The sequence below is a fragment of the Zootoca vivipara genome, chromosome 16, assembly GCF_963506605.1.
Source record: "Zootoca vivipara chromosome 16, rZooViv1.1, whole genome shotgun sequence".
Taxonomy (NCBI): Eukaryota; Metazoa; Chordata; class Lepidosauria; order Squamata; family Lacertidae; genus Zootoca; species Zootoca vivipara.
Window position 1 is genome coordinate 7,854,531 of NC_083291.1, and position 27,798 is coordinate 7,882,328.

A 27,798-nucleotide genomic window follows, 5' to 3' on the forward strand; every position below is an offset into this window, starting at 1 on the left:
ACTGGCCATTAGAGTCATTTTGAGCTTGTCACCTTAGTTCAGGCATCCCCAAACTGCGGCCCTCCAGATTTTTGGCCTACAACTCCCATGATCCCTAGCTAAGAGGACCAGTGGTCGGGGAAGATGGGAATTGTAGTCCAAAACATCTGGAGGGGCGAAGTTTGGGGATGCCTGCCTTAGTTTTATAGCGGCAGCACAGAATGTGGCCACTTTTAAGGGAATCTCTGGTTCCCTGTCTTCTATTAGACATTTCAAGCAGCTGTCATCAGATCTGCTTAGGGTTCGTTGCATGACTGGAGTGGAAAACACCGAATGTTATGTCCCCATAGTAATGGCAATATTAATAGGGGAGCAGTAACAGTTTCAACTTTCTTCAAACCGCGTGGGTTTGAATATGGTTTACCTTCAATTCTGCCCTGCAGATAATTATTTATTTATTGAGGGGTTTCTATACAAGGCGATTCATACTGAAGCATAGAGTTTCCATTTATAGTAAATGGAAACTGTATACTTCATTATAAATCACCCTGTATATAAAATGTGTGTGTGCTGGAAGCCGCCCAGAGCGACTGGGGCAGGTGAGTTCAACTTCGCGCTCCTTTCTTACCTGCCTCCCCTACAGCTCTGCCCGTGTGCCGTGATTTGTCAAGGCACCTGGCGCCACAAAGGAGGCCCTATCACCTCCAGCTAACCGAGCGAGGGCCCCCTTCTTTTCCCCGCCACCGGCTGCCTCAGCTACCGCGCGCTGCGCCTCACGCCGGTTCAGCCAAAACGAACTGGCGGTTACAGGGGGGCGGGCGCGCGGGTGGGCAGCCCCCGCCTCCCAAATCCCGCACGCATGCGCGCAGCCGGGCCTCTTGCTGCCAAACAGGAGCTCGCGCTCCCTTGCCTCTGAGTCTTCTTGAAGGTCTGACGCGCTGTTAACCCTCTCGCGGCTGCGGGGGGGGGGAGTGAGGATGAGGCGGGCTGAGGGGAGGAGGAAACCCCACGACGTCCACGACCACCACTGGCTTTCTCTTCCGCACTCCACCCCCCATTCCCCGCCTCATCCTCCTCGAGTCCAGGGAAACACGCCGGCGAGCCTCCTTCGGTCACGTGGCCTCCGAGGCAGGAAACCACGCCGCCGCCGCCGCCGCGTTCTGCTGTCACGTGACGACACAGCGTTTGCTCGCGGCGGACCAGAGAGAGAGAGAAAGTGGGTGGGAAGGTGTGGGAGGAGCAGGAAGCCCTTCGCCGACAGCGGTGCGCGTGCGCGGCCCGCAGCTGTCATTCGCGTACATTAGAACAAGTCCCCACCAAAACGAGGAAAAGGGGAGGAGGAAGAGAGGGGGGGCGAGCGCTAGCGCGCACGCGCGCGCAAATAGTTGCCGCCGCCGCCGCCGCGATCGGAAGCTTTCTGAGGAAGTGCGGTAAGGTTTTAGCAGCAGCAGCAGCAGCAGGGCTCCTTGCTTCCAAGCCCCCTCCCTCTCCCGCGCTGTTAACCCCCTCGTGTCCGGCTAAACCAAGGCGGAGGGAAAAGGTATACCCGGCCATGGCGGGGGATGGTGGTGCTGGTGGGATAGGGACAGGCGGGGGAGGGGGATGGGTTTGCCGTGCGTCTCGTGAGGGGAGTAACAGGTGTGTGTGTGGGGGTGTCCTCCGGAGGATGTGCTGCCGGGGGTGGGGCCCCGGGAGGAAGAAGGTGGGTCCGGCCCGGCGGCCCTGTGGGAGGGAGGCTCCGCTGTGGCAGCTGAGCGCCTTGAGGGGCAGGGGAAGGTGGGCAGCAGCGGCGCCGAGGGCCGGTGTTGTGAGGGGGGGTATTTGGGGGTTGGGGTGGGTGGGGTGGAGGTCGCCGTGGGAGCGGGCAGGAGGGTGGGCCGGCCTGAGCCCCACACACTCAGGGGGGCTGCGGAGGAAAGTGGCCTCTGAGGGAAAGGTGCTCCAGGGAGTGGGGCGAATGGCTGGCGAGGAGGGCGAAGACGGGCCCTTCTTCTTCCATGGCCAAAGTTGGCTCTGGCAAGGTTGAGGCGCCAAGCCAAGGGAGGCGCTTGCTGTCTCTGTGGATGGGGGAGGAAAAATAAAAATAAAATAACACCGAACAAAATGCTGGAATTAGAGAAATGCACACTTGGGACAGCAGTAGCAGCAGCAGCATGTTTCGTTTCCAGATCCTTGGGACTTGAGAGTCTATGGCCGCCACACACAGCAAAGCCAACCCTTTTGAGGTGCAGCTGGCTCTTTCGCACTGGGTTTCAGTTTAAAACAAAAACAACAACAACAAGAAGAAACATTTCACGGTGTTTACTTTTCGATTGCATTCCTGGAATTATGAAAGTACTGAGTCATCTATAGGCTTCCTCGAAGGCTCATCTGTAAGTTGCCAGAACTGGGTGGCCACAGCTGTTGTTACACTTGGCTTTGCAAGAAGTTTCCAGATGTGTCTCCCATGCTAAATGTTTGTGGGTTCCTTATTGGTTTTGAAATGTTTGGTGTTGAAAATCTCATAATTCTCAGAAACTGTGAGATGTAAAAAAAACACCCAAAAAACAAACAAAAAACAAAAGCAACCCCACCTTTTGTTGCCCACTCCTTGCTTGAAAGTTAACCTACACTAAACTACCGTACGTAGTAGCAAGGCATCTCCTATGTAGCTGTAACAGAGTATGATACAGTAATTGATTGTTATCTAGTGATGTCCTCGCAACAGTAGCTGAAGCTTATGTTGTGTAACCAGAATCTGGTCTGTTGGTATATTATTGAAACAGCAGTCATGGCATAATCAACATAAACCACATAATGGCTAACCATTGAACTTTCAGTGAGTCTTTTTAGTTTGTAAATGTACAAAGTTTTGTACATTATAATCCACAATATTTGATGCCACAATCTATTAAACTTAAAAAGTGTCACGAGACTCATTTGTTAGGACATTTCCAAACTCTCTCTGTACACGTTATCACCTGATTGATGCAAATAATCCCTTGTCCAGGTGTATTCTCAGTTCTCAAGATGCAGTACTTGGCTTCTGCAGAATCGTGTAGCTCCACCCCTATTCCACCCATTCCTGGACTGCAATTTAATAGTCTGAGAACTCTCCCACTCATACAGTGGAGTGTATATAAGACCAACAAATAAAAGTGAAAAATTCCAGCAAAAGTTTTTAAAAAAACTTCCGTTAATATAAATATATATATTTATATGGTTCTTTGGAGCTTGCATTTTCTATAAAATCTGCTAAACTCAAATTTTAAAGAAAATTGCGAGCAAACTGCTACATTTTCTCCTTCTCTGCAAGTCTAGTTCCCGTGTATTGTATCATGCTATCATGTGACTGGCAGGTGCCAAGAATGAAATCTAGATGCAGTTTTATCATTAAGAAGGCTGAGGCAGTCACCTTAGGTAGCTAATTTTTGGTGCCATTAAGGGTGGCAGAATGAGAGGGAGACAAAACTTTTCTTTGGGCACAATTCACTCTACAAGTCTCGATGAAATTGAGAAAGGTTTGCAGCAGTATTGTCATGAGTGCTTGCGAGTGTTATTTGGATCTTCTGCCTCAGGTCAGTCCTGATAAAATCCAGGTTCAACCCTTCAGATAATGTACAAACTCAGTCAGAAACAGTGTTTCTACTTATTTGTGAAAACTGAGCTGGTGTGAATTGAGCATCACTCTCTTTCTGCAGGGCAAGGGTTTTGGTGTATTGGTTTTTACAAGGAGGAAGGCAGTCTGTGTTTTCCTTTTTCTAATCCATCCACCGGTGGGCCCCTGGGAATGGTGAAATGTTCTTTCTTTGCTTGCTTTATGTGGGTCATGTAGATCTGAAACCTTGCATATGTAGTCACAGTTATGCCAATCTATGTCTCTAATATCATTCTGTTACCTAAACGTTTTAGAAAATAGTATTATTCTAGAAGCATGGGGCACATTTGCAAGGGAAAGAATTTCAGAAATTGCCAAGTGTAACAAAGCAATGTCTGAAATGCATAACAAATTCCAAGGTGACTTCTCTTTGAGTGGGTTCTTTACCATCCTTTCTCTAATCAATGTAGTAATGGTGTCAATTATTGTGAGAGTTGCTAGTGCTTTAAAGTACTGTGTTTTATTTTTAAAAATTTGAATATTTGATCAAAGCAGAGCAGTAACTTTTTAAAGGAATGTGGTCAGTAAAATTGTAAAATAAAAAAATTCCTTCAGTAGCACCTTAAAGACCAACTAAGTTTTTATTTTGGTATGAGCTTTCGTGTGCATGCACACTTCTTCAGATACAGTGAAATGGGAGTCCCCAGGCACTTATGTAGAGAAGGGGTGGGGAGGGGTGGGGATGGGGAGGGGGGATCACTCAGAAGGGTGGTGGAAATGGGTGATTGACTGACTGATAGCTGTTGATGACCGAAAACGACTGCAAATGGTTTTGCATGAAAAAGCAAGGGTGGAGATGGCTGAAGATCGCTTATCATGTATAATGAGATAAGTAAAGTAAATGTATAATGTATTATCTCATGTATAATGAGATAAGTAAAATTGTAAAAATCAAACTTTAAAATCTTTTTGAGGTACCTAAGGGACTATTGTATAAACTTGATATTTGGAGATGAAAATTGGAGGTCAAAATTTCCCACGTCTTGACTGAGGAGTTACTAAACAGACAGCGCCATTTATGAATTCCCCCATATGAGAACTTGTGTGTGAGAGTTTGCACTCAAATGGATTTTTAGCATTATATCTAAAATGTCATATACATATACTGTACAGGTTTCAGTTCTTTGTCTGAGCTGCACATCATGTGTCTTAATAAGTGCATTGTAGAAACAGAGGTGGATTTTGGGCAGGGTGACTGGTTCTGCTGCACTGGGTGCCAAGCCAAGGGAGCACCACAGGGTTTTACAGCTTTGACATAGTGAATTGAGCTAAACAGAAGGCAAGAGGTGGGTGGGTGGATTTTTGCCTCTCCCAGAGCACCTCTGAAATTTGAAAGACCAAAGTCTGACCCTGGCAGAATTGTAAGGTAAATTAACCTGAGCTTCTTAAAATTCTATTTTAAACGTGCTGTTATTTCTAATAAGTAATAATCACACCACTTTCCTTAGAATTTTCACTTCTGTGTTTTGCTTTTCTGGCATGCCAGTGAGGCACCTGGTAGGAATAATCAGGATGCATTTTACACTTGTATTTTACAAACTGCTGATGTAAATAAAGAAATGCTTATAGAGTACCTCAGGGACATTAGTTATATTGGGAATGAATGAAGTGTCCTAGCCTCTCATTCATGAGGAAATAAAGGCAACAAAAGAGCTTTCAAAGCAGCTACTATTTATAAAATAGTAGTAAATGCACTTTGCATTATTGAGGTGGAGATACATTTGTTGCTGAAGTTGAATTGCCTTCTCTGAGTACAATAATTATAAACAGATAGTTGGAGAGACATACATCATTTTCTTTGTTTGCAGCCTTTCTTTATTTAAAACCATGCTCAAGGCAGCTTGCAACATGCGAGAAATACATAGTTACAAATATAACAAAAGTAGTTGTAAACAAAAATAAAACACATCAAAAAGTACACAGCCAAATTTAACAATTTCCACATGAATCATAATATCTAAAAATAAAGATACCAAAATTAATATCAATAACAGCAACAAACCCCAGCTATACCCCTACCCAAGATGACCTGCACCATGGTGCAATTTTCAGGCTTATAATCTGAATTCTTCTCAAAGACTGTTTTGCAACCTCTGCAGTTTAGTCCCAAATGGGACATATTACGCTGTGGTGGAAGGCTAACCCCCATTACCATGCAAACTATGTAGTGTTGGTCATAATCTAACAGACTTATTGAAATTAATATACATGATTAATTTAGTGGGTCTACTCTGACTATAACTTGGTTGGATACAATCACATGTCCAAGCCCTCTCTGTCATCAGAACCAATGATCTCTTCTTGCACCAGTGGAATATTGCTTGTCTGTGTACAGCATGATATGCATATATGTGTTCATTTTTGTATGTGTACTCTAGATCTGATTCCCACCCCCTTTTTTACTTGCATCTGTACAAATTCAGTCATATAGGATTGCACTGTCTTAGTTTATAAGCAGCTTCTGCTTACGTCATCTTTCCTGCTGAAAAATGCAAAGCTTGATGTGCAAACTTGTAGATCAAATGCTTTAAATCACGAGTAGGGAACTGTAGGCCTTCCTGATATTGTTTGACTCCACTTTCCATCAGCACCAGCCAGCATGGCCAGTGATCCACATTAATAGACGCTGTAGTCCACTATCTGGAGATTCAGAGTTCCCCTATACCAGGTATAGGAAAACTTAGCCCTCCATATGTTTTGTGACTACAATTCCCATCATCCCTGACCACTGGTCCTGTTAGCTAGGGATCATGGGAGTTGTAGGCCAAAAAAACATCTAGAGGGCCAAGTTTGCCTATGCCTGCCCTATACTGCTTTAAATTCTTTATACACAGGACTTTTATCCAATCCAATATCTTAAAAAAATCCTCATTTTTCCCCCTTCCAAAGGAGGTGCTCCAAGTAGCTAACAAAATATAGAAGCAAACACAAAAAGAACAACAACTCCATACTAAAACAGCTAAATATCAAGTCTTTTACCAAAAACTGTATGTAAAAAGGGGGAACCCGGAGAGCTAGAGCTTGCAGTTGAATCGTTTAAACAGCATCAGAATCAGAGACTTGTTTAAAAAGAAAGGTTTTCAGATGCCAGCACCATCTTGATAAAGAAAGAGTTGATTTAGTCTCTTGGAGCAGGGAATTTCACATATGGGGCACTGCCACATAACAAGCCCACTGCAGGGGATGGGCCTTGAAGTGGCTGATCCCAAGTAGTTTAGACCTTAAAAGATAATAACCAACACCTTGAATTATACTTGGAAAGAAACCAGCAGCCAGTGGAGCTGTTAGACTAAAACGGTTGCATCATCCTAACACTCAGCCCAGTAAAGATTTTACTGGCAGCATTCTTCAGCGATTGAAATTTCCAAGTGGTTTTCAGGGACAGCCCACCTACACCATGTTACAGTACAGTATTCCAGTCAAGATGTAACTAAAGCATTTAGCACCATGGATAAGGTTAATACTTGCTTTATTTCCCACAGTTTAATTTATTCCATTGGCAATACAGCTCAGTGAAGCCTAATGTTTAGAATATGTTTTTCACAAATAGAGGACATTTTTCACTTGTCAAAACATTTTTGTTCATTCTGATAGGCTGCAATGTGCCAGTGCATATTATAGTATGCTAAATGCATTGTGCAGTATATGTTCAGGCAACTGTCAATCTGCTGTCAAATCAGGGAAACTTAAGTTTTTGTCTCATTTTTTTTGTGTGATATGAAAATGAAAGTTAGCTTGTGGTAGTTTATAACTTGACAGCTTTGTTGCAAAGGTTTGTGCTCAACAAAAGGTGATGCTCTTGCCTTCCCTTGTTCAAAAGAAAGTCACAGCTGGCATAATCTAATTTGGACACGTGAGATTTCACTAAATGTAGCTGAGTTGAAGCCCCTTTTTTTCTTTGTTGTGAGATGGAGAAGTAGTATGTAACATTATCTTCTGCTTTGCCTAGATTGAAACTAGAGCATGTAATTAAACATAGTGTATGGCATATGCTTTTTGGTTTGTTAAACCTAAGTAGTTATTATATTTATCTAGCCAGGCATTTATACTGGAAGGCATGTGGCTTGCTCTTCTTTGTGACAAGTTCTTTTAAGTTTGGTACAGCTAGTTTTTGCCACCAGTTCAGTCTCCTGCAAATTGGGAAATAATTGCATCTAACCCTGAGATGGGCAACAGGTAACTTCCTCCCATTTTTTAAGTGTGAGTTTGAACTGGGGTGATAACAGCACTGCTACTATCTATAAATACATGTTTGCATATTTGGTGGGTAGAGCTGGTTGTTCTGCCGTATCTATGCAGGGTGGATAAAACTCAAAGATTTTAAAAACAAAAAAACAAAAAATGATTTTTTTATTTTAATCAGATTTTTAAATTTTAATCAGATTTTTTAAAATAAAATGCTTTGGAGGGAAAGTCTTTCTAAATATAGTTTTCTATTTAAGTTACATTATAGTCCAAAGGCTATTTATTAGGAAATAAGGATTTGTTTTGAGTTTCTTGTGTGTGCAAAAACTTGTTTTTTTAATTGTTTTTCGTTTTAAAAATGTTTAACCACATCAGTTAACAAACATGGATACATATGCTGTAATGTTATTGCTTTAGTTAAATAAATTATTAAGGAAATGATTATTTTACTCCTTCCAATAAAGTACAGCTGAAAAGTTGTCCAAATATAAATGGTTAACTTATTAAACCTCACAATAATTTCATAATTATCTGTCTATGTATTTCTAATAGTATAACCAAATTGGTAATTTTTTATATACTGTAACTGTAAAAACTACTCTGAAAATTTATTATTCAAAAAATGAAGCCTTCCTCTGGTTGTAAATATTAAGATTATACCAGCAAAAATGAGTCTTGCTGTAAAAAACGAGATTTAAATCAAGTCTTACATAAAAGGAAGTCTTGAAATGACTATGCTCTGGCAAGGAAAAAAATGCATTAAATTCATGAGCAGATGCTTGGTTATAAGAACGGAAGTTCAAATGTACTTCTTCCTTCTTTAGGAAGTTTTTTGCTGATGCAACAATGGGATTGTATGGAATAAGGCTGCGGAAGCCTCTCCATCCCTATAATGATTTGGGATTTAATCATAATTACTTTACTATAAAAAGACAGAGATACAAACAGATAACATAAACATTACACGTTTTTGCAAACAGTGCCATTTCAGTCCTCTAACATTCTTCCAGAGTGGTTTTGGAAGATGAAGCTTTTGCCCTTTGCCAACAGTTTTCTGTTGAGAAATATCGAACAAGGTAGACTTTTGCTACCTGTGCATTAAAAGTCAAAACAAATTTATTCTAATCAGGAGCTTCCCCCCAATATTGTAACAGGTTTCAGTTGCATGATGTCTGTTGGAATAAGTGTAATTTGTTTTCATATTACAGCATCTTTTTACAAATACTATTGAGTCCTTAACACTAATTTTCATTAGTTATTTTTCTGGAGCTGCATGTTTCATCTGTTAATTATATTCTGTTCACTAAAACTTTCGGAATAAAATAGTTATAAACTTAGATTGCATCTTTTATTAAATTGATAAAAATGTATTGGCATGTTTGCAAATATCTGGAAGTTTATTATTTATACACTTGCATTATTACAAATTATCTCTCTCCTGCAGTCTCCTGGTACATAAGTGGACAGTGACCTGTTTGTTCCGGTTGATGTAGAAAACAGGTGTCAAATCAGCAGGTAAAAACAATGTTTAATCTGTTCACAGCCTTTCCCCACCTCATATGCTTATTAGGAGTTCGTTAGAATGCCAAGTAATGTATTTTCTCCTAAGCTTTTTACTTTTGAACAGCAAATACTTAAAAGGCTGCATATTTATTGTTAGACTCTTGTGCTCTGCTAATCCTAAATTGCTTGTTTCATAAAGCAGGTCATCCTATATGAGCAATGAATGATATTACTGCTAATGCTTTTTTTAAAAAATGAGAAAGTTGCCTACATATGGTGGGATCTACTGGTACATAAATCCCTATCCCCAGCACATGGGCAGAAACATGCCAAGGAATTGGGAGTCTTGTGCAGTTTTCAGAACTTTCATTCCTTCATTCAGTGAAGGGCTGAATTGGGCATGAAGTTGCACAGAGGAATTTGCATTCTACATAATGGCCTGGTTTGCTGAATGCCTGTACACTGAAGATAGGGCCAGTCTATGGTGTCTGTGGAAATAATTTATTATTTTGAGGAGGACGGCCTGCTACTTGTAACTACAGGATATTTATTTGAATATTTATTGCCTTCATATGACTGAACCCCATGCATCATTACATGGTGCCAATGAAAAACAAATAATGGGCTGTGGCTGATGATGATTTATACATATGGATTGAAACCAGCCAGACTGTTTTGTTAACGCTTATCAGTCAATAACAATGACACATATAAGACAAAGTGGATAATTCTTTAAACGACAACTAGTGTCTTTGAGGGTCTTGATCGAAACAGTGAATAACTTCTTTTATAAATTTCTCCTTGGGATGTGTCTTCAACTTGAGTTGTGTTCCCAACATTGTTTCCTGTCCGTTTTTGTTCCTAACCTTGCCTTCATAACCACATATTTGTATTATGCACAAGCAGTCAATGCATGAGAAAAGAGGCCCAACATGATCATCAGTTGGATGTAGTTGCATTGATATAATGCAGTGATGTCCAACAGGTTGATTGCGATCTGCTGGTAGATCCCTGCGAAGTTTTGGTAGATTGCGGTCGATCTCTGGTTCCCTTTCCTTAGCGTTGCTAAACCTGCCTTGCCCCCTCGCCCAACCCTCCATTGTTGTATGGTCTCTGGAAGGGAAGATGGAGCTTTCTCTGCTGATCCATAGCAATGATTTTGTGAGTGACTTTACCCTTTTGTCCCTTGCCTTTACCCCCCCCCCCCCGAAATGGAACTTAACCCCTAAGAAAACGGGGCCTTCCTTCACCCTAAAAAAACTCAACAGGGGTAGATCACTGCCAGTTTTTAATTCTGAAAGTAGATCGCAGTCTCTTGAGAGTTGGCCACCCCTATGTATAAAGCATTTACAATATCAGTATTTTTTCCTCAAATACACTGCCGCACAACTAACAGTGTTTGTGTTTTACCAGGCGTAAATCTGAGCAGCCATGGCTGCTCAATCCTTGGACCCTCCTCCAAACCCAAGCTGTAAAATCATGACTTTCCGGCCTACAGTGGATGAGTTCCGGGACTTTAATAAGTACTTGGCTTACATGGAATCAAAAGGTGCTCATCGTGCTGGATTGGCAAAGGTAAACCCTTTAAAATGCTCTGTAGAGCAAAGAACCACTAATTTTAATACGTACACTCCTTATAAAGTTCTCATAAAGATTATACATAACATTATAAAGATCTATCAGATAGCTAGATACTAATACGCAAATGACTTAACAATCAATATATCAAATGTCACAATGTGAATGAAGTAGACTGCCAAATATCAGAAAAAAGGTTGCATGGGTTAGGCTTTACCAATGACTGCCTGAAATGGTTATACAACAATGTATATAAAATTCTGTATTTGTTGGGGACAAAGTTGGCACTCTACTACTACAATTTATAAGCTACTCACTGATATATCCTGCAGTAAAAGAATAATGCATGGATAGCCATTGTTTTTTTGTTTTTTATTTTTTTTATTTTTTTTAATGTTTAATCTTTATTAAGTTTAAAATCAATATAAAACAAAACAATTCTCTAAAATAAAAGCAAAATCAATACATACATAGATAATCATACAAATTCAAACAAAGCTTACTCCATCTTCTCAAATATATCGTCAACTTGTCTTATATATCTTCCATTCTGTCTTCACATCTTCTTTTGTAATTCGACTTCCCCTTCTCTTCTATCCTGACTATAAAATTGTTTATCCTCCTACTGCTTACATTAACTTTCCTCCTTGGAATACTACAAAATATTGGTTTCAAACCCAAGTTCTTTTAAATATACTCCAAATTTTCCCCAATTATCAATAATTTTTTTGTTTTTTAATTGTCCATCCAAGCTGTGAGAAATTTACAAATTTCCCCAGCACTTGTTTCTTTTAGTATGTCTCTTTCTACCGGAAACAAATTAAAATATATTTGTTTGCACTTGTTCTTACATATTTACATCCCTGTTACATTCTGGGGGCTCAGAAGTACACGTGGAACATCCTTTGCTAGCAAGGATTCTCCATTCTCTTCTGTAGAAAAAACAGATCTCTGCATACAGAGGGTTTCACGTGCATCTTCCCAGGGGGATTTTTCTACAAAGTGAAATGCTTTGTAGATTTATATTAACACCTTTACTCGATACCTTGGTTTCATATATAATGTTATGCATTAGATAAATATAAAGGAACAACTCTCTTGGGTTATTGTTTTGCACACTGGAGACCTGTGTCATGAAGTATGCAGGTGTTTTCTGAAGGGGGTGAAACACAATACCGGTACTACTAATGAGATCTTGACTAAAGCTAGAGAAAGAACCAAACAAAACTGGCCTCCTGAGATTGTATTGCTTCATGGTTGCAACCTAAAAATCATGTAGTATGTCTTCAGTGATTATGGCATTTAATTTTATTATAATAATAGTAAGAGACTGCAGATGTAATACAGTGGAACCTCGGTTTATGAACACCTCGGTTTACGAATTTTCGGTTTACGAACGCCGCGGACCCATCTGGAACGGATTAATTCACTTTCCATTACTTTCAATGGGAAAGTTTGCTTCAGTTTATGAACGCTTCAGTTTATGAACAGACTTCCGGAACCAATTACACCCATGCTTCGGGTTAAGTACGCTTCGCGGACCCATCTGGAACGGATTAATCTACTTTTCATTACTTTCAATGGGAAAGTTCGCTTCAGTTTATGAACGCTTCAGTTTAAGTACTCCACAGACCGTCTGGAACAGATTAATCCACTTTCCATTACTTTCAATGGGAAAGTTCGCTTCAGTTTATGAACGCTTCAGTTTATGAACAGACTTCCGGAACCAATTGTGTTCATAAACCGAGGTACCACTGTATTCACCTTGGCTTTTCTGTGGCAGCTAAAAGAATTCAATGGACTGACTATACATTATTTGATATAACATATACAAACAAACTTGATATATATTATTGTTGCACTAAAATGTCCAAAGCCAAGAAACATCACACAAAAACAAAGAATAACCTTGATTTGCTTGATTGTGGTAATATCCATCTTTTGTCCAATATTACACTGTATTGGAATTAGTAATGGATGTGTTTGGATTCTGCCATTATAATACAACAGTTAGGATCTTTGGTCAGGGTAAAGTATGTTGTAATAATAGAGACGGGCAGTTTTCCCCCCCAATGGTGCTGAACTTGTTTGTCTCTAGTCTTTTTTGTCCTCAATTCCTCCAGTCCTATTTCTAAAGTAAAAACAGCATACCATGTAATCTTTTCTATCTGATGTGTAATGCATGATGCAAAACAACATTTTATTAACATGTTGGCATTTTTATTTGAATATTGATTACTAAAACTCGTACCGTAATATGTTCTAGCAGCTATATAGTATGCAGTTTGAAAATTAAAAACAGAATTATTTTTTTCTTTTAAAATGTTGCATTTATCCGGTCTGTAGCTCGTCAGTGAGAAGTGACTGTGTTAAAAGACTGCATATGGGGTTATAGTTTTTAATATAGCATGCATTTTTAGTAGTGACTGTATTCTTCTGGAAACCCTAGTCTATAATTCACAAAGAAAGGATCTTGAAAGTCACGCATTAGGCTGCAATCCTATACACATTTACCAGGGAGAAAGTACCATTGAGTTAAACGGGAATCATTGGGTTACATTGTTAGAGGCCGAATCTATTAATATTATTGTTAATACTATGGTTTTAAATTATATCAAGTATTTTTTATCAAAATATTCATAAAGTGACTTACAAATACAGCAAAACAGTAAAATAAGGTACATAATACTGAACAATAATAGAAGGACAATAAAAGCAGGCAACAGTCCAGCAGTCATGTTAAAAAGCAGAGAACAATGATTAATCAAGTACTACAAGAACACTGAAACAAATAAAGGTGCACCTTTGTGATCCAAAGTTGATGAAGTAAGGATACATGCTTTTTGGTCCTCAGGGCCTCTTTTAACATTGACGGTGAAATATTATCAGCTGTATGGAGTAGAATTTCAAGCATACAACATAATTTTAAATGATAACCTGCAGAGTGTCATCTACTTATCAAGCAGATTAAGTGGCCACCTGTGTTGTGCAATCAACATTTTGATTTGATTTATTGTATTTCTGTGCCGCTTTTCATTCAAATGAGTCTCATAGCAGCTTACAAACAATAAACAACACAATAACATAATAAAGCATAATAGAACATCACAAATACAACATAAATCGTATGAGATAATTAACAAATCCTCAATAAAACAATTATGATCTAGAAAACACTTAGCCGAAAAGCAACTAAAAATAATTACAACAAAAGTCAAATTACATATTACAATACAGCTTTCATAATCTATAAAACAATACTAACAACATTAACAAAATAGCAACTAAAAAAAAATTCTAAGCACTGTTAAGTTCAGACACACGCTCCACACGCCCCGGTGACTCTTTTCATTCCGTTAAAATATACATAAAATACACGTAGTGCTTGTTGTTAAGCCAGGACAGCCAGATGCTGCACTGGCTGGTATCCTCAGGACGTGGGCCATGGTGGAGATGAAGGGGTTGTTGGGCCTACCGCCAATGGTAAGGTTGACTCTGAGTAGCCTGCCCAGGTGCCATTGATGAGGAGCTTGCACACATCCCTCTCAATCATGAGATCCCATCCACCCCCACTCAACCCTGTCCACAACCCTGAGTTGTGGCTGCACTCTGTGTCATAGCTGCCAAGTTTTCCCTTTTCTCACGAGGAAGCCTATTCAGCATAAGGGAATTTCCCTTAAAAAAGGGGATAACTTGGCAGCTATGCTCTGTGTAGAGGTTGACCAGGAGGTCCAGCAGTGCCTCCATTCTCAGGACGCTCTCGTTGCACCATGGCTCATCTGCCAGCAGCATCTCCAGCTTCTTCAGCTGAACCTTGGCCCTATATGGTAGCAGAAGACGAGGTTGCTGGTGGAGGGAGGGAGTGGGATAGCTAGCTGAATCCACCAAGAGGTAGGGAGATGCCCTGATAAAGATGCTGAGAGAGCCTCAGCAGGATCCTGGTGGCTCACAGCTGTTGTCTTGAAGCTGCACCTCATATTTTGCGTCCAGGCTGCTACCCATGGAAGGCATGAAGCACAGGGCATCAGCTGGCGAGAATGGAAGATGAGAGGTAGGGGTGGGCTGAGGAGCTGGGGAGTGTGGAAATGGGGATGCTTCCATCTCCACCTTCCATCTTTGGGCTTGCTCAACAGCTGCTCTCTGGGCTGGTGCTGTTTTTGCTGAAGCCATCTGCTTGGTGACCTTGGACCAGTTATCTCTGCTTTGTTTTTCCATTCAGAACCAGTTTTTTTTTTAAAAAAACTATATAATGTATGACTCATAATGCTGAAATTCTTTGGGATGGAAACTGATTCAATATGTTTTCATAGGTAGTAGAGTATAGTGGTATGTTAAATATAAATTCTCAGAAATTTATTCATGTTGGCTCCAAGAGAAGATACTGTGTGAATTAAAATAGTTTGAGCTTTGTGGCCTTAAAAAAATCATCATTGACCTTGAGTTAAAGAAAAGCATGCAAATGTTCTTAAAATATTCACACCGTGTAGCCCAAATCACAAGTGCATGCTTAATAGTCATGAAAATGAGAATTGCTATGCACATATTTGATTTTTTTTATGCATCTTAAATGCACGGTTTCTCTACCTCCCTAAGCAACATTTAGTTCCTTTTCAAGTGTGCATACATTTTCTGAAAATTTGTGAAATAAATACTTGTGGAGAGCATCTTACTGAAGTCCTTACATGGCTAAAGCTTCTGTCATATGTTTTTACCTGATGTACATAAATGAAGAGACATGTACTAATTCCAGGATTTTACTTGCCTACATTTTCACAGTTTCTTTTAAGTGGCAACATCCTTTGCTGAAATTAATTTTATCTTGTATTTTAGGCTTGTGCAGTTTAATGTAAAGACAATTCAGTCTGAAAGCACTTTAAAAAAGACCATCAATGTATTAATGTTTATCTAGAAAACAAATCAATGATGGATTTAGAGTGGTGTGAGCAGCCCCCCCCCCCCGGGTGCTAAGCCAAGGGGGTGCATCACCATCATAATACCTTTATTTGTACAGATAATATACAGGTAAATATATGGGTAAACTTTACCTAAAGGAATTACTGTGAAAATAAGAAATGCCGTATATTCTGGCATATAAGACGACTGGGCGTATAAGACGACCCCCAACTTTTCCAGTTAAAATATAGAGTTTGGGATATACTCGCCATATAAGAAATACGACCTGGCGTATAAGATGACTCCCGACTTTTGAGAAGATTTTCCTGGCTTTAAAAAGTAGTCTTATACGCAGGAATATACAGTACTTGGGCAGGGGCACCAAATTTTGCCCTTGCTCAGAGCACCATATTACCAAAGTCCACCCCTGAACAAATTCTTTTTGTCAACAAAAGAAAAACTTGTGACCATATGCCAACATCCCTCAAGACACTGATCAAGTGTGCTCAAGCTTAGTTCTGTGGCTGTAGACTACTTTTGGTCTTGGTCCAGAGCCCCAGAATATGGAAAACCTTATCTAAATTTTATAGGCCAGTGGTCTTCAGCATGTCAAGAGTCAGGACTCATTTGGCACAGGGCAGAAACTTCCAAGAGTGCAGGCCTATGCACATGGAGGGTTGGGATAGCAGGGGGGGGGGGGAACGCTGTTAAAGTATAAAATTGGTCCACACGCTTACAAGTCCTCATCAAGCATTGTATCTGTCCATGAGCCTAGGCCAACAAACACAATCCTTACACAATCCAGACCACAGTTGTGTCACAAGAAGAAATTAAAGTTCCACTAGTTGAGAGCCATTGTAATTTGCAAGTTAAGTCACATGTATAAAACACACCATTTATTTCTTTAAAATATTCCTGAGCAAGTTACAATTAAAATACAGATCCCTGCGCTCTCTACAAGCATGTATGAAAGAAAGGCATATAAATTAAAACAGAAATACAGCAAAAGGCAATATATTATTAAAGAATTAAGCCATAAATTGTTTTGGTAATTTTGGTAAATTTTGGTGAAGAGAAGCACTGAGGCCAACAGCTTCTAGTCCAAATGACAATTAGCTGATACATGGAAGATGCCGTAATTCAAAACTCATGTAAAACATAATACAGTTCACATGAATTGTGATTATGTGTGGGTCTGGCCCTGTCTACTACTAGAAAGTAGTCCCTGCCAGCTTTTCACTTAAGTAATGCAGTTCTTCACCCAAAAATATTCTCACTCCTCCTTTACTTCATCTCTGAATTTCCTGCCCTTTAATTTGTCCTAGGATCGCTTTCCAATCCTCTGGCTGTCAGAAAAGCTATTCTTGTCCCAAGAGCCCCATGTGAGGTTTTAATTCCTTGCATACTGACAACTTTTCCTTCCTTTACAGAAATTGATCTGCAAGTGTTCCAAGTGCTTTTGTCCCCAGAGTACTTGGAACATTTGTGAATGTTTTGTGCCATTATGGCATCTCAGCCAATTATTTTAATATTCACTGCCACAAACAAAATGCAATAGAGAATGCCTGACAGTTCGTTTATAAAACATATTTATCATTGCATAATAAACGTGTAGTAGAGTTAGCGTAGGTTGGCCTCTATTCATAATTTGGAGTTAACACAAATATTAGCCTGTGGCTATTACATTACTGTTATTTTCACCACCTTTTTCTATCATGCATACGGTAATATTTAACACAATGTAACACATTTTTCAGAAATTAAAACCCAGGATCAAAAATTCTCTCTGTTAAAACATTGGGTACTATGGCTGCAGGCCAGGGGTATCTAACCTGTGTCCCTCCATATCTTGTTGGAATCCCAACTCCCAACAATCCCATGGCCAATGGTCAGGGATCACAGAAGTTATAGTCCAGCAATATTTGGCAGAGATTATCCGTCCTTATTATGGACCACATAATGCACATTTAGCAAAGCTTTTGACTCCCCCTTGAGATATAGCAAGAAGCTTTGACACTGACCCTATAGAGCAGGGGGCTGCTATTCAAAGAAAACGAATAGAAAATTCCACTGGTAAGCAGCATTCTGGCAACTAATATCTGCCATTAGGCACTGGCTTTACATGAATGTTGAGTTTTCCAGATAATACTGCTGGATTTCCTTATATAGAATTTCATTAAATGAAACTCTTTGTTTTCATCCTTTTAAACCTTCTTTTAAGTTACACTGGCTGCTGTTAATATGCTGTTCCTCTAAATTCCCAGGTGATTCCCCCCAAGGAGTGGAAGCCAAGAAAATGCTATGATGACGTTGATTCTCTGATTATACCAGCTCCAATTCAACAGATGGTTACTGGGCAATCAGGGCTCTTCACTCAATACAACATTCAGAAAAAGCCAATGACTGTGAAGGAGTTTCGGCAACTTGCCAACAGTGACAAGTAGGTATAATTCAGTGCCACCACAAGGTGGAGATTATGTGGCTGCACGCTTAGGTTACAGTAGAGTGTTTAAGTCATGTATACTGTAGGTAATCTATAGATTGTAGTTTATGGTTTCTAAATAAAAGCTATAGTTTAAGAATGCATACAAATGCATACTTATGCTCATGTGTGCACTTCCCCCCAATAAAATTCAATAAAGTTACTTAATACATGGCTTCTAAGGGCTAATAAGGGGACGCGGGTGGTGCTGTGGTGTAAACTACTGAGCCTTGGGCTTGCCGATCAGAAGGTTGGTGGTTCAAATCACTGCGACGGGGTGAGCTCCCGTTGTTCGGTCCCAGCTCCTGCCAACCTAGCAGTTCGAAAGCACATCAAAGTGCAAGTAGATAAATAGGTACTGCCTCGGCGGGAAGGTAAACGGCATTTCCATGCGCTGCTCTGGTTTTGTCAGAACCGGTTTAGTCATGCTAGCCATATGACACGAACAAACTGTCTGCAGACAAACGTCAACACCCTCGGCCAGTAAAGCGAGATGAGCGCCGCAACCCCAGAGTCATTTGCTACTGGACTTAACTGTCAGGGGTCCTTTATCTTTTTAAGGGCTAATAAAAACATCCCTCACATTTTTATACTTCCACTTTTTCTGCAAACCCTCCATGCATGCTGTTCTGCAGACAATTTCTATTCTCAAGGTCACACAGCTTTTGGAAACAAACAAACAAACAAAAAATCTTTCTAGTAGCACCTTAGAGACCAACTAAGTTTGTCATTGGTATGAGCTTTCGTGTGCGTGTACACTTCTTCAGATACCTGAAGATATCTGAAGAAGGGTGCGTGTACACGAAAGCTCATACCAATGACAAACTTAGTTGGTCTCTAAGGTGCTATTGGAAAGAATTTTTTTATTTTGTTTCGACTACGGCAGACCAACACGGCTTCCTACTTGTAACGACAGCTTTTGGAGATAGGGTATGTTTCACTTTAGAAACTATTTTGATATATGTCAGGGGGTCTCCTTACAGAGAGCCCACACACATCATTTTCACCAGCTCATCACCCAGCGTCAGCACGAGCAGCGAGTCAGAGGAGAGGAATGAGGAAGTGAACGGAGTGGAGAGAGGGCTCTCATATGCTACAGAGCCATTGCACCGCTCTGAGGGAGAGCTAGGGGAGGGGGAGCTGAGACAGTCATCGGACACAGGGTGTCCATTTCTCCCAACGCCTGAATTGAGGCATGCCAGTACCTGTAGGGCAAGGGGGCGGTGTTTTGGGGTCCCCAGGCTCTTATGCTGGGTGAAGACCAGGAAGAAGCCATTGCGAGGTTCTGATACGGACTGAGCAGTCATGTTTCCCGATACTCTTGCACTGTAAATAGCTTGCACAATAAAACCTTGAAAGAAGGGACGGAGTGGAGCATCTTTACTCATGAGTAGCCGCAGCCATCTCTGACAATATACCTTTTATATTATTGGTTCTTTGGTAGGAGGCTGCCTAAAACTATTAGAAAATAAGCTGATAACTGTATTTTGATTTCAATTTAGAAGCAATAGGTGACCTTGAATGTTGTCAGCCTGCTTGCACAATTGGAGTTCCTCTCGTCCCACTTGCAGTGCCTGGTGTTTCCCCAAAATCTAACCTGGATGGTTGGGGAAATCTTTTGCAGCAGGTGGCGGGCTGCAGCGGGCTGCAGAAGGAAAGGAAACTCCCATTGCATCTGCTGGAGGACTATTGGCTATTACACCCTGAGTTGCCAGACAAAAGACCTTTCAGCAAAGCAAAGCTAGCAGCTCTAGTTAAGTCAAGAGAAATATGGATTATCTTAATGCTACTTTTAAGAGTGTTGCAAGAATTACTTTTATTCCAAAAATTCCAACATTTGGTTATGGTTCATATATAGTATCTCGTATCTAACTCTTGTATCTGGTTTTCTACATTTGTGATATGTAAAATAAGCACACTAAAAACAGTCAGAGAAGAAATATGGTATTAAACGAGACTGCATAGATTATAGGAAATGGCAAATGCATTTGAGATAGGCTTGGAAAATGAATTTGCTCAAAAGGCCTATGGTACAACACAATGTAACTGGAATGAGACAAATAGATGAATGCATACAAACCTTTTCTATGCTATTTTTTTGCACTCTGGTTTATATTCATGTACTTTAGCTAGAGGTGCTTCAAAATTATCTGTCTGCATTGGCATAGTATGGATAGGAGAAGGAAAACACCAAGCTGCTTAGCGCAATTTGTTGGCTTGGAGAGTTCAGCCAGTTGTTGATATTAGTTGGTAATAGAACCAGATTATTGGGATTTTCAGTCAGTAGATAAACTTTGCAGGAAGACTCCCCTCCCTATAAATAATATCTAAAGTTCCTTGTTCACTTCAGGTGTGATAACATGTCACCCCTGATGAGAATCACATAAGTTTTATAAGACCCACAACGCATTAATATCTACTGACCTTTTGTAACTAATTCCTTTATTCTTCTCCCTTTACAGATATTGTACCCCAAGACATTTAGACTATGAAGACTTGGAGCGTAAATACTGGAAAAATCTAACTTTTGTGGCACCGATCTATGGAGCTGATATTAACGGAAGCATATATAATGAAGTAGGCTCTCTGTTCAATCACCCTTAAAAATTAGCTGAAGTTGCATAGTTAAAAAGAGACCCATAGGTTGACTATTATCTGATTTCCATTTTTTTCAGTGCATGTGCACATTGTATGATGAGTTTGCAGTTTCCCCATTTTTATGAATGTTTGATGAACAAGACATGCATAGGCTACAGTCTACACACCACCTGAGAGTATGCCCCACTGAACACAATATTTTTATGTTGTGAAACTGACCTGAGATCTTGAGATGATGGGCAGTATGCAAACTTAATAAGTAAAAATAAATTAGAGCTTTTTTCTGAGTAGGCAAGCCAAGAATTGTCCCAATAGTCCATTCCAAAACCAAGGCGTGCTTTCCCATAGAAAGTAATGCAAAATGGATTAACCTGTTCCAGACTTTTAAGAACAACCCCCAAAACGGCAATTTAACATGAATTTTACTATCTGACGAGACCATTGATCCATAAAATGAGAGCAATAAACAATGTGCTGCAGTCACACAATCCATCGATCAGTAGCTGAACTGGGTTCCACACAGTCACAAAAAGAAAAGAAAAGACAGGTGCAAAAATGTAAAATAAATAGCAAAAACCGGCATACCTCAGCATAACACTCAAAACGGCAGTGTGACACTTAAATCGGAGCACGTTTGGCTTCTGAAAAAAGTTCGCAGATCGGAACACTTACTTCCGGGTTTGCAGTGTTTGGGTTCCAAGTTGTTTGAGTACCAAGCTCTCTTCCTCTTCTGGTGGCTTAGAAAGAAGACATGTGTGATGCAACTCACAGGCAGGGGGAAGGGAAACAGCAGTATTTGAACTCTTGTCCTGTGCCCTGCATTTGGGCATTTTAATGCAAGAAGACGTATACAGTGGTACCTCGGTTTATGAACACAATTGGTTCCGGAGGTCTGTTCATAAACTGAAGCGTTCATAAACTGAAGCGAACTTTCCCATTGAAAGGAATGGAAAGTGGATTAATCCGTTCCAGATGGGTCCGCGGAGTACTCAACCTGAAGCGTACTTAACCCGAAGCATGGGTGTAATTGGTTCCGGAAGTCTGTTCATAAACTGAAGCATTCATAAACTGAAGTGAACTTTCCAATTGAAAGTAATGGAAAGTGAATTAATCCGTTCCAGATGGGCCCGCGGCGTTCATAAACCAAAAATTCGTAAACCAAGGTGTTCATAAACCGAGGTTCCACTGTAATGCAATTGGGCCAGCTATCCCAAATGGTGGAGAAAAGCTTTTAATAGAGGTCTATTCATTTGGCAATTGGTGATACTATAAAGTTGTAATGCCTTTGGGAATTTAGTAGAGTACAATTATCTTTATGTCTCCTCTTCTTCCTCTCTGAAGGAGCTACATAATTTATTTCCTGTAATGGTGACTGAAAGCGAAGTTGAAGGAAACGTCTGGAAGGGTATAAAAACAAAACACGAAAGTGGTGCTGGGTTAAATGGAGGTTAGGAACATTTGTAACATGCAAAGGAATGCAAAGGGAAAAGTTGTTAGAGAAGTGTTGATATCTATGCATCTTTAGGAGGAAACAATTGATATACGGTATGTATATTTTCTTCAGCCAGCAGGTGGCACCCTTGCACAACAATACATTTTCATATGTGTTGTGCTGTTAGTGAAATCTCTAAATTTAGAATCTAAATCTCTCATATTTATTCAAATTAGGGATTTTCATGTATTCAATAAGGATGGATAAAATACAATCTGTCTAGAAATGAGGCAATGGGAGGAGCAAAAGTGCTTGGTGTAATTATTTCCTCATGAGAAGCCATATGTTTATAAATGAAATATTTGAATTGTGTTATGAAAAGTAAAAGCAATGCAGAAGACATAATGGAAGCAATGTAGTTTCAACATTATATCATGGCTTTCCCCCCATAAAGCTTCCTTTTAAAAAATCCAACCAGAATATTCCAATATTCCAACCAGTCATTCCATTGTGATGCTGCGTATTATGCATGGTAAAAATGTCTGAATTCCTTAAACTAGAGTAGCATTAAAACCAGTGCAAAATCTGTAGAAACAACCCCTCTGTTTATAAAGACAGTGAGTCAAGGAGCTATTTGGAATCATCCAGAGCATTTTTTTTTACATTTTGCTTTGGAGAGCTGAGCCCTGTGCCATATATAATACAGGATTCTGCTTTTTAAAAGTGGTTTCCCAGGTGTCATAGGAAACTGCTGTTCGAGTAACACAACTTCACTTGGATTTATGGAAGCTTGCACCAGTTGCTAGCCACTAGTGTCCAGGAAACATATACTATTTCCTAGTTTGAACATTCGCACAGAAAAGATCTGTCTTGTCTAGTACTCCAGTTTCAACAGTGCCCGTTGTACATGAACATCCATGTCTACATGTGCAACCTTGGAGGGTTGATATTTTGGGATCTTTTATCCAGAGTCGTTGCACACCCATTGCACCGCATCATTAGTCACTTTAATTAATTGGAGGAATTAGGAAGAGCCACTGAGTCCCAATTTTGGCTCCAAAGGGGGAAAAAATGTTTGGTTAATTGCAGCACTAAAATGGCACTTAAGAGTAAAATAACTTTGTGGCTAGGATCACTGAAGAGTAAAATGGTTGGTTAGAGCATGATTGTACCTAGGCTACCCTGTTCTAACGAGAGGAGAAGGTTGAGCACAGGTTTCCTAACTTTCACTGTGATCGTGCAGTTGTCATTAGACCAAAGTTCCCAGCTCAACAGGGAATGGATTTTGGGTTGCTGCTCTTCCCTGCAGGGAAAATACTATGATTGTCATGGGTTGTTGAAGCAAGCAACTTTGATTCCTTAGAGCCCTCTCAATATAGGTCCAAAAATTGATTCATTTATTTAAGGGAACTCAAGGTTCCTAACTCACCTGAATAAAAAACAAAGATCGAAAGGAGGCAAAGAAACAGGGTAGAGGAGGCAAGGCTTAGGGTCTAGCTGGGCTGCAGCAGTCTACTCATATGGATGTACCACAAGACCGAACAAACATTAGCAGGCCTTTGAGGAGAATCACAAAGACTGAACTGTGGAACAGCCTGTTGGAGAGAGATTGAACAACATGGTCTCTTAGGGTGGGTGGGGAGGTGAACTTTGCTTCAGGGGACAGGCATCTGAGATAAATAACTGAGGCTGGGGGGCATAGCTGCCAAGTTTTCCCTTTTCTCACGAGGAAGCCTATTCAGCATAAGGGAATTTCCCTTAAAAAAAGGGAGAACTTGGCAGCTATGCTGGGGGGTGGGGTGGGAAAGAAGCTTCAGAACAAAAGGTAGTATGCTAACCAACAAGTTGCAATATTCCCAAGTTTCCTACAACACTTTTTACTTGGACAGTATTGGGGCTGAATCTCATGTGCCAATTAAGTTAGGGGATTCTAAGTTCATACTGTTTTGGACTTGAGCTTCAGAGGTGTCTCATATGAGAAATGAGGGTGAAGGGACCTAACCTTAAGCCTTTGCATATGGATATAGGTTAAATTATTGGCAGGGCAGTGCAAGTCAGAAGGCAATTTTTGTTTGCCAAGGTAAATCAAACTGAATTGAGGCTCGTGCTTTCATTTAAAATTGCATTTAGAATACATGCGTAGTTTTTGAACTTCTCAGTCCCGTGAAGTAAGATGCCTCAATGGCATGTATCCAATTAAATTATTCTCTGAATAGACCCAGTGAAATTAATGGATCGTAGTTAGTTAATGGCCATTCATTTCATTGTGGCCACTCTGAGTATGACTGGCACTAGCCACAACCCAATGACTGCAGCCAGTCTATGCTAAGTCTTGCTTCCTCTGTACTGCTTGCAAAGAACATGTAATTGTTGCAAGTTACCTGCAGAGCAAAGCTAAAAGAGTAGCCTGCTGAATTATTATTATTATTAAGCTTCTCAACAACAACCAAGGTAATTCACAGGGCATGATGAAGATTGTCTGTCCCAGTAATTGCCTTCGGTGTCTGGTAGTCAGAGGTATACGACCCCTAAATTTAGTGATATTTTGATGTTGGAGTTAATATATTGATAGAAAATAGGTTTATCAATAGTTATCTAATATTTTACGGGGGTGAGTGGAGGGATGGGGAAAAGTGTAGTAGTAAAATCTTAAACAGAGGATTAAAGATAGGGTATAAACTCATGCTTTTATTTCTAGAAAGCTGCAAAATCAAAGCTAACCTTTCTTTCGTGATTTACTGTGGTAATAACTGCACTTCTTGAAAGCACTGATAGCATTGTATTTCATGGATATAACTGTCTGTTTTGTTTACTGATGAAGTCTTCTTCTGTACACTTGGAAATATCCTAAGGTAGTAGCTGTCATTTAGAACAAATTGTGGAGTTCTACAAAGAAAGCTGAACTATGGAGTTCTTAATAACAGACATATTTTTCTTAGGTTTTGTCTAGTCTAGTGTAACAGATTTGTGTGTGTTTTCTGCTACAAAAAAGGTACAAAGTTAAAGGAGCTATTGCATTTGCACCTTATTTCATAATTGGCCACTACAGTACAGTACTTAACTCCTATTCCTGTTACTTTTGTTTAAAAGTATACCTAGTTCAAGAGATACAATACTGAAATGACAGTGCTTGAGACTGATTTTGTTTTTAACATGCATCAGAATCCACCCTTTGTCCTATATCCAAATAAACAGTCATCCTCAAGTCCTGTGGGACAGCTCTCTTTAGTCTTGAATTTTGCCCTCTCAGTGAAAAGCTGATGATGCGAGTTTGCTTTTGTTCATATCTTCCCCCCTTTTCTATCTTTTTTGACATTGATCAGTTGTGTCCCCATATATTCCTTTCAGAATGTTAAAGAATGGAATATTGCTCATCTTAATACTATACTGGATATCGTAGAAGAAGACTGCGGAATCTCAATTGAGGGAGTCAACACCCCGTATCTGTATTTTGGCATGTGGAAGACAACGTTTGCATGGCATACTGAAGATATGGACCTCTACAGCATTAATTACCTCCACTTTGGGGAACCGAAATCCTGGCAAGTTAACCCTTTAGGAAAAATCAATTTTCCAAAATATTTATTGGTTTCTGAAGGTTAAAGGAGAAAAGCAGGCATTTGTTTCAGTGCATTGTATGTGAATAACAGAAGGATCCAACCCAGTCGGACATGTGTAAAACATCTGGATTTTGAGATTTGCAAGGAAAGAATACATTAAAGTATTCTTCGTAAACGGCCTTGGTCCTGTATACTTGAAGGAGCATCTCCACCCCCATCATTCAGCCTGGACACTGATATCCAGCACCGAGGGCCTTCTGGCGGTTCCCTCATTGCGAGAAGTGAAGTTACAGGGAACCAGACAGAGGGCCTTCTCGGTACTGGCACCCGCCCTGTGGAATGCCCTTCCAACAGATGTCAAGGAAATAAGCAGCTATTCTATTTTTAAAAGACATCTGAAGGCAGCCCTGTTTAGGAAAGTTTTTAATACTTAATGCTGTATTGTTTTAATATTCGATTGGAAGCCACCTAGAGTGGCTGGGGAGACTCAGCCAGATGGGTGGGGTACAAATAAATTATTATTATTTTTATTATTATTATTAAGCTGGGCTACCTGTGCCCCCCCAGATTTTGTTGGAATCCACTCCCATCAGTCCTAGCCAGTGTGGTCAGTAGTCAGGGATGATGGGAGTTTCAGACTAGTAATGTCTGCAGAGCCTTAGGAACATAGTGAGTTGTCTGATAATATTAGGTCATCTGGCTCAGCATTGGCAGTGCCTATCAGGGTTTCAGATGGAAGCCTCTCTTAACTCTACCTGGAGATATCGGGGATTGAATCTGGGACCTTCTGCACGCAAAGCAGATGCTCTACCACTGAACTGTAGCTCTTCCCCAATGGCTTCCAATCCTTCACTTAAACGTTGAAATAACTTCTTTTTAAAGGCAGAATTCAATAGATCAGCAATCTGCAAATTAAAAGGCCCAAATGCAGGCTATAAGTCTTACCATTTTTTAAAAAATAAAAAAGCTGCTCCACCTGCTGTCATTGGCTGGTTCTTGTGATATCACAGAATGCTTTGCTCCTGCCAAGGAATTAAGTTGTTGGTAACAAAGGTCTAGGGACACAATGGGCAATCAGATGGTGGAAAGGGATACAGATAAATTAGGAAGCTTTGTGTGCCAGAGAGGACATATAAATGAATGCATAAGAACTAAAATGACATTACAAGTACACAATATGGTTACACATGTTTGGCCATGTTTCTCCAGTGAAACTCAGAGAGCTGCAGATGATATTCCACTAAGTTTTACACCACGTAACCCCACTAAAATTAATAAACAAGTTAGGTCCATTAATTTCAGTGGGTCTGCATAAAACGTACTCCAATAGCACCCTGTACATTTTAATTTAAGTATCTAGTATAGCTAAAGGCACCAAAGTAAGCTTTCTGGAAAGTAAGTTACAGTCAGAGGCATGGGGTTTATTTCCAAGGTCAAATATTTGAATCTGGGAATCAGAATAGTTTCTGCATTCTGAGTAAAGGAAGCTGAATATTGTAATGCAGTGGTATTGATATTAATGGCATCGTGCTTTAGATTCTTTTTTTTTGAAATTGTATCAGTGCCAAAGTTGTGTGACCTTGCACCACCAATACTTTCCTTTCAGTTGTATTTAGATGAGAATGAAGCACCAAGCACTAAACAAATATGTAGCACTTCTTCCTTGCAGAACTACTAGTCTGTTGACCAGTTTCTATTTCAAGGCTAATTGCTTTCATTTAAATGGGCAAAAAAGCTATTATTTTCCTGACAGTAATGATGTACAGCACTCTAGGTTCACATCATTGGTGTAAAATATGTTTGGGGTTTTCATTTTTAATTGTATGCATTGATTTGAAATGATTGATTTTTATAAACTGAACTGTATTGTAACTCCAGTAAAGAAAAGCACCCTTTTCAGATAATGCAACTGAACATTTTAAAAGTAGGTAGCTCAAATTTAAATATCAAG

The 27,798-nt window shown here is 40.0% G+C and overlaps 1 protein-coding gene across 7 annotated transcripts in view; it reads left to right on the forward strand.

The window, feature by feature from the left end:
• Nucleotides 1-1,304: 1,304 nt before the first annotated feature.
• KDM4C (lysine demethylase 4C) overlaps nucleotides 1,305-27,798 on the forward strand; it is a 210,914-nt gene continuing 184,420 nt past the window's right edge. For 2 of the 7 annotated variants that reach the window (XM_035140866.2, XM_035140870.2), the window contains exons 1-6: nucleotides 1,305-1,409; nucleotides 9,246-9,316; nucleotides 10,718-10,879; nucleotides 18,040-18,215; nucleotides 20,720-20,834; nucleotides 25,636-25,829. In XM_035140866.2, the coding sequence (XP_034996757.1) occupies nucleotides 10,736-10,879; nucleotides 18,040-18,215; nucleotides 20,720-20,834; nucleotides 25,636-25,829 (629 nt within the window). In that variant the 5' untranslated portion in view covers nucleotides 1,305-1,409; nucleotides 9,246-9,316; nucleotides 10,718-10,735. Of the gene's footprint in view, nucleotides 1,520-1,833; nucleotides 2,352-9,245; nucleotides 9,317-10,717; nucleotides 10,880-18,039; nucleotides 18,216-20,719; nucleotides 20,835-25,635; nucleotides 25,830-27,798 lie in introns of those variants that run through there. The other 5 variants (XM_035140869.2, XM_035140868.2, XM_060269022.1 and 2 more) reach the window with 5 other exon arrangements.